Source organism: Polypterus senegalus, chromosome 7 (assembly GCF_016835505.1).
Source record: "Polypterus senegalus isolate Bchr_013 chromosome 7, ASM1683550v1, whole genome shotgun sequence".
Lineage (NCBI taxonomy): Eukaryota > Metazoa > Chordata > Cladistia > Polypteriformes > Polypteridae > Polypterus > Polypterus senegalus.
The window spans coordinates 60,320,187-60,333,756 of NC_053160.1; the positions used below are offsets into that span (position 1 = coordinate 60,320,187).

The 13,570-nt window shown below is 34.9% G+C and overlaps 1 protein-coding gene across 1 annotated transcript in view; it reads right to left on the reverse strand.

The window, feature by feature from the left end:
* The window catches only part of zswim6 (zinc finger, SWIM-type containing 6), a 225,317-nt gene that overhangs the window by 36,038 nt on the left and 175,709 nt on the right, over positions 1 to 13,570 (reverse strand). The window contains exons 7-8 of the mRNA XM_039758708.1: positions 13,305 to 13,451; positions 11,294 to 11,437 (exon numbers count right to left, since the gene is read on the reverse strand). Coding sequence (XP_039614642.1) covers positions 11,294 to 11,437; positions 13,305 to 13,451 — 291 coding nt within the window. The remainder of the gene's footprint in view (positions 1 to 11,293; positions 11,438 to 13,304; positions 13,452 to 13,570) is intronic.

The window sequence follows — 13,570 nt, forward strand, 5'->3', positions numbered from 1 at the left end:
AACTGTACACAATTACACTGATTCCTGAGTAAAATGAACATCAAGCAACAGAAATACAACAAAACAATCTTCATTGCATGCTGTTGGATGTTGGACACCATATCAGAATGCATTGGAAGTACTGTACGAGTCTAGTGCATGGCTGCACAATCTCTTATAATCACAGACAACTAACAAGCTACCAACAAAGTGCTAAGAGCTTTTATAAGGTCTTGACTATTGTCCAATCGGAAGCATTAACCTTTGCTGTACTATGATAGTAGTAAGATGATTTTTTTTTTTTAATATTACATGTGAGAAATGTATATCTTTAGTTAAATCACTGGAATACAGTATACCAAGAAAAAAGGAATCTAAGTTTATCCTATTGCTTAAGTCTGTTAACCATTTGTTCAATTGTATTTTCCAAACCTGCTTTGTCTATTGCAGAGTAATTCAATGGTAGTTCCCGACTCAATACAGGGTACACTTATGCATACACCCATATTTTGCTATGAGCAGCAGTTTATAGACACTAATTGATATAACATGCTTGTAGATGCTGGAAAAACATAACGTGACAAACAAAAGAATAATATTCAGTTAATCAAGACTGTATCTTTAGGATGGCTGTCTTTGACCATATACAGTATTAATTTCTACTGTATAAATGGCTCTAGGCACCATGTTCCTTTACTCAGTTAATTTTACAATGAAACACCTCACTGTCTTCAGTATGAAAGATGCTATAAAATAACAACTCTCTCACAATCTTTATATACTTATTCCTATAACTGTACGCAATTCAAAGATACACAGATGAACAGACATCCTCAGATTTTCATAATAGATTAGAGATGAATGAACTCAGCAAACTTCCATTCCTAAGATAATCAATACCATTTTCTTTTTCTATGCTATACTGCTTTCCAAGATCTTGTTAAAATAAAAGGTAACCAATTGATGCAAACATAAAAGTAAGATCTAGGGGGAAAACAAGTGTTATGATGGTTCCTAACAAAATTACTCATTTCATTGCTTTGCTTTATTAGCTTAATTTGAGATTGAAATCTCATGATTTAAGGTCTCAGGATTTAAATCAATGACTCGTTGCCGTCGTCGTTCATATTATTTTTATTTCTATTTAATTAAGTGTAGTACAGTATATGTTTTGACTGACCATTACTAAGTTGTTCTAATTTTCTTTCCCATTTCAATATTTGTAACAGTACCTGTCACAAATGATGGTCATATTTTCAGACAACTGGTATTCAAATCCAAAATAATCTCATTTAGAATGGAACTGACTTTGACTGCAGTTTGGATGATTAAAAAAATCAACACTGTGTGTATATATGTATGTGTATATCTGTCACATTTTTCAATATAATGTTATTTTCTTTCTTCTTAAATTTTCTTCCTTTTTAGTCATTCTGGTGTGTGATAGTGTGTGTGTATATTTGCTTATCTATTTATGTATTTATCTATTTAAAGAGCTTCTATAAAAAAGCCAAATTTCCTCGGGGGACAAATAAAGTTCGTTTTTTCGTTCATTGGATAATTCTTTCTTTCTTTCTGAATTTCTAGTCCCCACCTGCTTCAAAAAGATAATCGTCCCTGTGTCTAAGAAAACAAAAGTGGAGTGTCTGAATGGCTACAGACCAGAGGTACCCCCTCACACTGATGTGAAATGCTTTGAGAGACTGGTGTTTGGAACATGAAATGAACTGGTAGTGGTCTACACTGCCTGGGCTGTTTGCCTATCATCACAACCGGTTGCACAGAAGATAGCCTCTCTCTTTTAATCCATATCATCCTTTCACACCTGAACAATAAAAACTGCAAGGACAGATACTGGCTTTTTACTACAGTACATCATTCAACATGTGTTCTAACTATCAAGAAGTCTTGTAGGCTAAAAATGGAGGAGTTCCTATCTAAGTTGGTGCTTCCTGGAGATGCTACACAATTAGTTGCTACTTTCAATTTTATTATAATGTCAAAACACTGTTATCTAGTTCTGTATGTATTATGGGATTATGGGCACTAGCTTTAAATGGACTTACGCAAGTATTTTACTCTTCTTTTTGGCTGCTGTAGTCTTTTTACTTAATACAGCTACAATCATTAATCTCAATTGGCCATTTAAACCCTTGTGTTAATATGATGGTTCTGTCAGAAATGTTCAAGCAAAATGAATACTCCCTTATACATTCTAGCTACAGGCCTTTATTGTTATCAAACATTGAGGCAAAACTGCTTGCCAAAGTGTTTTTCCTTAGGCTGCAGTCTGTCATCCTTAAACTGATCCATCCTTACCAGGCTGGTTTTAGTAAATCATGCATGAGGCCTAACAATGTCTGCATACTTCTTCAAATTAGTTGTGCCTCTTCTTCACCTTCTTCCCCATCTATGACATTATTGTTAAATGCATAAAAGGTATGCTATAGTCTAAACTGGATATGCTTATGGATCATATTCCACTATTTGAGTTTGGATCATAGTTTACGGCATGATTAACACCATAAGAAGTGATACTAAATCTAATCAACTCAGATATCAAAACCTCTTTTCAGATTATCAAAGGCACGAGGAATGGTGTCCCACTGTCACCATTAATCTAAAGTTTGTCACTGGAAATATGGCCATTATAGTTCACAGCTTTGAACATTTTGCACCCATTTCCATCAAAAATTCACATCACTATATATTATATGCACACAACATTCTCCTCTTTACCATGAATGTTCCAAAGGACCATCCATTATTTTAAATGTATTATGAAATTTTAAAATATTATCTGGATAGAAAAGTAACTGGACTAAGGTCACAGTTCCACTAAACAATCAAATGCAAGTGGCTGAGCTCTTCCCCTGTTATCCAGGTACTAAATCAAATTAGGTACCTAGCCATTGATGTCTACCTGTCTCTTTACTCCACAGCTGAATTATTGTTGCATTGTCAATGAAGCTAAAGAGTCATTTACCAGAGGGTCTAAAGTTGCTTGGCTGTTTTAAGGGTTGCCTTGCCATTATTAAAATAAATATTGCACCCAATTCTAATTTCATCAGTTGAATGATCAACACCCCATTATAATTTTAAGAATGAGGTAAAATCGCTAACTTCCAACTTTATTTGAAATGGAAGGAGTCCTTGGTTAAGCATTCCACACTTATTTACCTACAAATCAATAGTTACTCACATGGCTAGGCTTTTGTTGTTAGATTAATCCGTAGGTGGTTTAATCCTTTCAATGTCCAATTTTTCTGTCCTTGAAGAGCAGTCTTGTTGACCCCTATAATCTAGCCTACCTTCCCCTATACAGAAATAAAATAATAATAAAAAAAAACTTACATTTTTGAACAGTTTTATCTTAACACACCTTCGAAAGGTAAATCAGCATTATTAATGACCTCAGTCATCCTGAACAGTCACTTCTGTCACTGTTCAGAACCTAACAGATTAACTCTAACACTATTAGATTTCAAGGGCCGATTTATGCACAGGTCATAAGGTAACAGATCAGTTACTTGTTCTAAGAGATGCATGTTTGTTTCTTATGTATATGTTACATATGTTGTCATTGTATGATTTCGTATTTGTTGTCAATTTTCAGTCTTATGTTTGTACTCGGGCGGCACGGTGGCGCAGTGGGTAGAGCTGCTGCCTCACAGTTAGGAGACCCGGGTTCGCTACCCGGGTCCTCCCTGCATGGAGTTTGCATGTTCTCTCCGTGTCTGTGTGGGTTTCCTCCCACAGTCCAAAGACATACAGGATATAGCGGGTTGGATAATGGATGGATGTTTGTACTTGTTACACCTGGAGGTCTTCACATTTAGCTTATTGAACTGATCCTCTGAACTCAACCAGGTTTTATCACAGGCCAAAACATCACCTGACGGGAGCCAAAAAATCTCCTTCCTAATCACATGTGCAACCCGGACCTCATCTATGGAAAACTAACTACATGCATGCACACATACCAGACTTCCTACAGTCCTCAGCATCTGCTGTTCATGCTATTCACCCACTTTAAACATCCTTGATAGGCCAGTCATGCTTTCTGCAGTACTGCAATTCAAAAACCACACAGCTGCAAAGGAAGAGTACCAAAAAAAGCAGACCAGTGGCAGTCATGCATCTCCATTCAAGGACCTATCAATTTGATACACCCACCACACCATCCACTCCAATCGCAGAGAACAAATTGGCACAACTATGCATATTCTTTTCTCTTATGACTGAGCCTTTCTACTCACTTAGTAAAAATAGGGTGTGGTCCTTCGAAAACAGTTTTCTGTGAGGCGCCTCTTCACATTATTGTATTAATATTATAAATCTGAGGAGGACATGCAAGTGAGAATTTCCAGTAAACTTGAATGTGAACAATTCTGACAATCTTGATTATCAGGTGACATTTTTGTCTTTAATAAAGAGCATTTACAGCACCTTGAAACAGTGAAAAGGAATCATTACTGCATATGCATACCATTCTCTTAATGGTAAGAGAACATCTCTTGGCACAGGCATATTCATGTACGCATAGGCATAATGGAAAACTGAGTGTGAATTAGAATTTAAAAACATCAGTTTTCATAGGAATACAGCAGCCATATAAAGCATCCACCTAACTGAAGATTTTTGTGTTACAACATGGAATCTTAATGTATGAAATTAGCATTCTTTGAAATAACTAATTCAATAAATATTCACCCTATTGCATCGATGCTTATCTGACTTACCATAAATTACAGCAAAAATGTTTTAGGAACCACTAAGTGTACACCAGCTTTGAATATTTAAAGTTATGTTACATTTTTTGCTAAATTGCTAAAGGTACCACAAATTGAATAATGAACTTTTGTGAAAGCAATTTTTAGCTCCTGTATTTTATTCTTACCTGGCCTAAAGTCTATGATTAGCAATAATTTCCACTTTTTAAGCCACCCAAGTGAGGCTTTTATCTGTACAGATCAATCTGAAAGTCCCACATGTATTACAAACTACAGCATGTTTTCCTTCAAGAGTTCTTTGGATTTTTCTAAATCAGATTTGCCTTTCATCTTTACTAGTCTTCTACCAGGACCAAATGTAAAACATCCACATATCATGCTTCCAACCAGCATAAGGAATTATTTCTGCGGATAATGCATCATGTTATGTCTGCTTCAAAAATGATGTTTAAATGCCAAACACCTTTAATTTTGGTTCCTTCAGGACACAGAATCTTTTATCAGAGTTTACTTCATGCATTCTGTGAAACTGTAAACAAGATTTTGTGCTGGTATTTTTCAGTGATGACTTTTGAAGTATTTAGGTCTTTCTGATAGCATAGTGAGCATTCTGTGGTACACATATGTATACTATCCCAAACTGGAGTTGTCAAATAAAACAAAAGTGTTCTAAAGATGATAGAGGCTTGATTTTGTGCTGTCTCCTGGATATGCAACTTTAGAAGACACCCAGATCTCCAGATAGTCGGTTTGCAACTGCAGACTATGACTACCTTAGAATTTATCTTAGTCTTCTCATGATTAGTACCTACAGTACAGTAAGACATACTGCAACTTATATACTGTGTATCATATCAAAACGTCATGAATGAATACAATTTTTTTATTCATAATTAGTTTACCAGGTTATGTAGAATTTTCTTTGCATACAGTATACTAATGTCTGAATTAAATACACTGAAAATGCATATTTTTCATTCTCCCATTTTTTGAATTAAGTACAGAGTATCAAGTAGTTAGAACCTTTCCATTTCACAATACAATCACAGGTAAAAGAGTTAAAAAGAGAAAGAACATTGTTTAAAGTCATTGTGAGTGGTGCTTATGTTTGGACTTCAAATTTGAAAGTAATAAAAATCTCACATAATATGACAGTTCAAGAATATTTTGTATCTAAAGGATGATTTACTGTACATAGATAAATAGCATTAAATGCCATTAATTAAATTAATTAATAACCTGCTAAAATTATTGTTAGCTCAATTATTTGTAAGGATATTTCCATAAAACTGTTCTAATTACACGTAAATGCAAATGAGACAGAAACATTGTGATTTTTATATACAGTTTATGTTTTTTCTTTAAAAGTACTTTCAGCAATGCAAATTGAAGTGTGTCTAATTTACAAATAATCAAAACTAAAATTAGTTCTGTCTCCTGAAAACCTGAAATACAAAGAGAAAAAAGAAAATGTGTTCATGTTAACTGTGTAAAGGACACTACTGAAGTGAGTGACAATCTCCTTTAAGAATCAGAACAGGGCAGAATAATGAGTCTTTACGCCTGTATTTGTTTACTATTTGTGACAATTAAAAAAAGAAAAATGATGTCACAATTTAAAATGTAAAGCTTCTGTCTGCATTGGTTTATACCACATGCACATTCAGACCGTCCAATGAGTAGCTAATAAGCAAGTGCACAAGCTTCAAATCACAATTCTAAAAATAACCTCATGCAGATTTTTATAAAGACACAAAATTTGTACCACAACAAGCTAAAAGGGAAGAAAAAGATGATCACTTGGGCTGCTAACACAACTTCCATTGCCATTGAAAAGTTCTAAGCAATAACCCGAGATTAGGGTTCAGCAGACATTTAGCATTTATGTCAACACTTGTTTTTATAACCAGTTTGTTCATTATGGAGAAAAGTGACCCATCCATCAATTAAATGAAAAATATTTTTTACACAGGGGGATGGAGCTTAAATGCAAAACACACTCTTGCTCGGTTACATTTATCATTACTATTAATTATAAGAAGTAACATTATTTTAAAGTATGCAACTTTGAAATAAAGGATCATTTTATTTATCCCTTTTTATAATGTGGAACTTCCATTGTACTTTCAGGAGGCTGAGTAAAAGAACACCATGTCATTTCATTCTAAATAACATACAAATAATGTCATCCCAGTTCAATACATTCTTGTATACAAGAAGCATTCCCAATATTCACTTCTCCCAATTTCATTTACTTAACAGCTCTGCCTCAAAAATCTATCAGCAGATACTGTTACTATCAAATAAATCATTGGACTGGTAGATGGGGTTTCATTCATCTGCGACGCTCCCATTGTGAATCGAGCATGACTGTCAGGGCTGGTTCAGGGGGGTTTGTATAGGGTCAGCCATGGCCCATTTGCAATGCCACCATACCCCACAGGTTGGGAAACATGATGTAAGACAATATACCACAAACATCAAGGATTAAGTTTGGTATTTTTCAAGTTAAAGTTATTTCTTTGAACTATGCTGTAAATTGATTTGTCACATGAAATTGTGATGGAGCTGAAAGTGCCTAGGGTACAAACTTGAAAAAAATCCTTAACACTTACCAAATATGTCTACTTGAAGAGGATAAGGTTTTGACTTAAGAAAACACAACTTCCATGTTATGATGCATCTTTGTCACAGCAAAAGGAAACTAGAAATAATTTTACCATACATTTTTGGTACTACTTCATTTTCTCTTCACTTGTCTGCTTACGGTGGTCATGGCAGATGGAGTTTTGACATTTTCCCCGATGCACCCCTAACACTGGTACACATTGAATTATACGTTAGCTTATTTTTGCCACTCAAAAACTATTTTTTTTCTTTATTTTGCAACGATTATCACATTATTATGCTAAGATATTGCCTACTGCTGCTGGTATCAGTGTGCAGGTGACAGCTACTAAGAGAGAACAGGAAGTGGAATGGGCACACCTTATGCAGATTTCAGACTGACATCATAAGCCATGCCTTAGACTGGAATAACCAGGGAAAGTGGAAGAGAGGGAGACCAGCTCTGACATGGAAAAGAATTCTCAAATCAGAACTGAAGACCATAGGGATGATCTGGGGACAGACAAAGCATTTCACCCAAGACAGACAATTATGAAGACTGTTAGTGCAGGCCCTATGCCCAGTACAGCGCAAAGTGGACAATCATGATGATGACTAAAAGAGAGGTGGAGCAAACATATACCATGCAATCGAGTGACAAACAGAACAGATATTATAGGCATACATTTCAATAAGCAAATAGCACAGATGTTTTGACATAGGCAGAGTAGTAGCAGAGAAATGTCATTTCTATCTCACAGCACTAGGTTCTGAAAAGAGTTTGCACTTTCTCCCTGACAGTTAGTTTAACTGTGGAAAATTACCTGTTTTAACACAAAACTCTGGAAATGCATCAGTATTACTTGCCAATTATTAGAAAAGTTTAGTCTTTCATGTGCTGAGAGTGATCCTGTGACATTTTTTCAATGAATGTCTAGTTGTCTCCAGAACAGAGACGGCGATTCACATAAGGATATCAACATTAAATGATGTTAATGACAGTACTTGGGGACAATTTTTCAAGGTGAAAAGCATATGTTGGAAGAAACTGTACACCTGGGACTGAAAGACAGCTGCAGAGGAAGACTAGTAATGATGTGAAGTGTACAATCTATCTCCTTTTAAAATAGTTGAATCTCACAACGATTTTGTCTCCCCCTTCCTAAAATAATATGGACATGCAGTATGTATGTGTGTAATCTCAAGATGCAATAATACTTTCTGGAAAAACAGATGTATTCAGTAAGCTTAAGGCTATTGTTTTCATGTCTGGATCCCTTCAACTCCATTTTAAAATGCAAGAACAGACTGACAAGGCATTTTTTAAAACATACAAGATTAGGTTTACAATATTATTTCATGTAGGAATTTAATACAAAAAATGAATAAAAATCAAGATCGTTTAGAAATAACTGACTTGAAAAAGACTGAAGTTATACTTTAGGAGAGCCTATTGCTGAAAATGAATGCGTGCAAAAAAGATGTAATTGTACCTTCAGGAAGAAATAAAGCACAAGAGTTCATTCAAAGACAAACTAAAAGGTTACCAAGCGAGGGCACTACATACTGTATGTGCCACTTTAAATAACAGTTCATTAGCACAGTCAACTTACATTTGCACAAGAAAGAAGACAGACTTACATTTTTTTTATTCAGGTGTGCAGTTTAAAATAAAACTTTAAACTGCAGTTCAGACTTGTACTAAATCTCTCTAGCATTCAGTACCACTCACTGATGCACTGATTCGCACTGTTCCACATAAGGACAGATGCTCACAATCAATTATCATTTAAATGAATTTTTATTACAGCAAATTAACACATTCTCTGCTTTACGCACTTGTTGTACAACTATTCTAAATTCTGCTAAAAACCACAATCAGAATTACATACATGGGATGATGGTTACCCCCAAAGCTGGCACTGTTCAGACCCCAGCGTGATTAACTACTGGAGCTCTGTAGCATAAACATGCAGTGTATAAATAATTTATTTGAGGTAATCAGTGAGCTGAAGACATACTCAGCAAATATAGACTGGCCAACCCTACAGGATATCATTCTCCATATTCATATACCAGATCCACCATACAATATATAATTTCAAAGAGATATAACAGAAAAGAATATTTAACTTCTATCTTAGTGTTCCACAAGACCTCTCTTTTTTAGGCAAAATCAAGGTGAATACAGTACACCTATTCCCTTGCAACTCAACACAGATACTGGATAATACATAAGAAAAGCAATGCAGCTTCTAACTAAGCAGACCACTGCAGCAACATGCATAAACTGCACAGCAAAACTGCACAGAAGACAACAGATTAGCTGATAGAGCAAAACGTTTGAAGACTGAGTCTGCTTTTAATGTAAAATTGTATTAGCAAAGGACTTTTTCACTGTGCTCCTCCAAAAGACAACCTACATTAAGTTGTTAGAAGGTATTGAATTGAAATTCTCAAGTGTAGTTAGATACTGACATGATGCATGCTATATACCAAAGCTTGAAGGTCAGTAAGAAATGATCCTTTATATAATATGGGAAGAAAAACATGAAAAACAAGTTACTGTGTCTGAATGATTTACAAAGCAGCCTGCTACAAAATATATCTTGTAGTAAGCTGCATTTCAAGTGCATATCCACCAACATTTTGTTAACACATTGTCCAACTGTTTATATAACATGGCTCTGTAGCTGTATGACCGGGGAGGACCCTTCTCAATTACTGACACCAAAGTTAATTATGAAACATGGGGAAACTACAGGAAGATCGTTGCTGGTTCGATTCCAACTCACTGTGTGACCCGTAGCAAGTCACTTACACTGCCTCTGCTCTTGCTATGAAAAATGCATCTGAAGATTTGCACTCTGCATCTATACTCATAAAATGCTTTGGGACAGTGTTCACAAAAAAGCACTATATTGTTTTTTTATATGTTGTTGGGTTAAAACAATAAATGACACTCTCTTGCAATCATCCATGATGATCTGTAAAAAAACACCCAAGGTTCTATATAAATAAAACATATGAATGAATTGTAAAAAAACATCAGATATTTTGCATATTTTGTTAATGCCTTATACATTATATGGACATGGTTGTTCTACTAACCAGTCAGGATTGCAATGCATTAATGTACTGTGCACATGGAGCAAATATTGCAATCTTTGTCTAAAGGAAATCTTTGCACAAGATGCAAAGATGTGTAAGATTAGAACTTTACTTTTGTCATGCTGTACATGCAAAAATACAGCAAGGATGGGTGACCCTTATAGTTTGATTTTTTATACGAATCCCAAGTCTTTAAACAAAATGTGATTTATGTTTGGGTGTAGGATATGCATTTATTCCCTGGAATGCATCAATTTTTAAAAGCAGGCTGCCAAGCTGAAACAAAATGTAGACAAAATAAACTACAAGTTCATGGCTCTATTTTACTGCATTAATAGAATGTCTGCTTAGTGTTAATCTGACTGGCTTTTACAACAAGCACAAAATATTATTTTTATCCTTTAAGTGAAAATCAATACAATTATTAAAACAAATACAACAATCTGTATAAAATAAAACCCCATTAGCTTTTGTGGTAGGAGTGTACTTTTTAAATATTCAGATAATTCAGATAATGTTACCAATATAAACAAACATAAGAACTTTTTTTTGTTACTGCAATATAACATTTGGTAAGCTGGGAATCCACTTGCCCAAACAAGAGAAACATAGTAACATCAGAGAAATTTCTAGATGCAAAACATTAAAGAACTCCTTATAAAATGACCTAGTGCTGGTTAGGCTAAGGGTGTATTTAGTGTTCCTATTCATTCCATTGTAAAAGTAGTATTTGTTCTTGATGACATATGATAATTCTCAATGTAGAAGACATACAGTTAAAAACAGTGATTGATAGTCAATATAATAACCTGTAAACAAACCAAAAAAAGCATATTCATATAGTGTGGTTTGGAAAAAAATACCTGTGAAGTCCAAAAATGCAGGTGAGCTGTCTTCTCCTCTACACGTCTCCATTAGTGTACTGAAAAGTGTACCAATAGGATCAAGTGGGTGTCCCACCCAGCCTTCTAGGTTTGTTATAGATGTTATTCCTTTATGAAGAAGCTCTAAACAAAAAAATACAAAAGCTTTTCTAATGAAACTACTTAAGCAAATGCTATCTGAAGAAGCAATGTGAGATCTACACAGCATTAAAGGTTTTGTCTAAAAATGTTGTAAAGCTTTTGATACAATACAAGAATAACAGAAACAGCAGTGGAGAGAAAGTAGCTCATGGCATCTGCCTTCACTCCACATTTGAATTTGTCAAATATTTTTAAGAACAACAGTGATTTGAAATATTTTATTTGGACTTCTTCAATTTGAATCAAAACAGGCAGCTATCCTTTATTTCTTTGATAACAAAGATTAGAGCCAGGCTCTTCCATACCCAAAAATATTTTTTAAAAAATTATTTTTCACTCTTTGCATACCTGTACTTCAAGTTATCAGATATCTTCAGCCTTCTTATGGTGATCTAATTTAAAATTAAATTGTTTTTATCAATGCTCAACTACTGTCTTGGCTTGAAATATTTACATACTGTATTTGGTAATTTTTGCAATGAAAGCAGCAATGCAGGAAAGATATTTTTTTAATCTATAGAACACAATTTCTGTTGCAAATGCATATACTGTGTAGTGTGTTTGTGAAGAAATAACTTTGACTTGAAAAATACCAAACTTATCCTTTAATTCAGGAATTCCGAACTTGGTCCTAGATAGACTGCCAATACTGATGCTCTGTGTAAGACAGGTCAGAGCCGACTATACTTCCTTAGAAGGTTGGCGTCCTTCAACATCTGCAATAAGATGCAGCAGATGTTCTACCAGACGGTTGTGGCGAGTGCCCTCTTCTACGCGGTGGTGTGCTGGGAAGGCAGCATAAAGAAGAAGGACGCCTCTCACCTGGACAAACTTGTGAGGAAGGCAGGCTCTATTGTAGGAATGAAGCTGGACAGTTTAACATTGTGGCAGAGCGACAGGTGCTGAGCAGGCTCCTGTCAATCATGGAGAATTCACTGCATCCACTGAACAGTGTCATCTCCAGACAGAGGAGTAGCTTCAGTGACAGGTCCTGCTCCACTGGCAGACTGAGGAGATCGTTCCTCTCTCATACTATGCGACTCTTCAATTCCACCCGGGGGAGTAAATGCTAACAGTTACATGCATTTTTATTACTCTTTAATTTAATATTGTTTTTTGTCTCGGTATACTGCTGCTGGATTATGTAAATTTCCCCTTGGGATTAATAAAGTATCTATCTATCTATCTATCTATCTAGAAAACCCTGGTTTTGATTGATTCAGTCATTGTTTGCTTTCCTTTCCTTTGGAAATTGCAAGTGTTTGTTTTTTGTTGTTTAATACGCTGCAAGCTCTTTATATCTGAATATAATTTATTAGATTGTATTTTTTGTTCTCAAGAGGTTTTTTTTGTTTGCTATAAAGAAAATAATTTAATTTCAAACAATGCCATGAAATTACTTAGCATTACTGCAACTGATATTTATATATATATATATATATATATATATATATATATATATATATATATATATAGACTGTAGCTGCTAGGACTTACTTATAAATTACATAACAGTGCAAAATATAAATATGTAAAGACAAGTTATGAAAACAGGAAGTACATGTGCTTAGGTTTGTTTTGTTTTTTTTGGCTCGTGAGAAGGGAGGGAAACAAAAAAGATCAGTCAGGCCTGCTGGTCCAGGGAGTGTGCTGGCTAAAGTCTGAGTAGCTTCATTAAGTTAAGCTGAAGTGAAAATAGATTGATGTTTCAAACATTACTGTGCCCAATACTTAATTACCACTTTTGTAGCGAAGTTAAGAATAAAAACAGAACTTTCAGAAAATAATGCCTCTTACAGTATGTCTGATTCTGAATACTGATGTTTTGACTTGCTTCATTTTTGCCTACCTTTTTTATGTCTACGGAACATCTCTAGTTGCTTTTGCTGCTGCCGCCGGAGAGTATTAACAATAGCAATTGCTAGCCTCAGTGCTTCTCTTGGATAACCGTGAGATCTCAGTGCATCCACCCTTGCACAAGCTGTAGGGACATGTTCTATAAAAAAAAAAAAAATTGTAATGTGATTGTTAATGTAAACTTTATAAACCATAAAAGTAATTACACATAACAGACATAAATTAAATCTATCAAAAATATTTTGAGACACAAGTGCA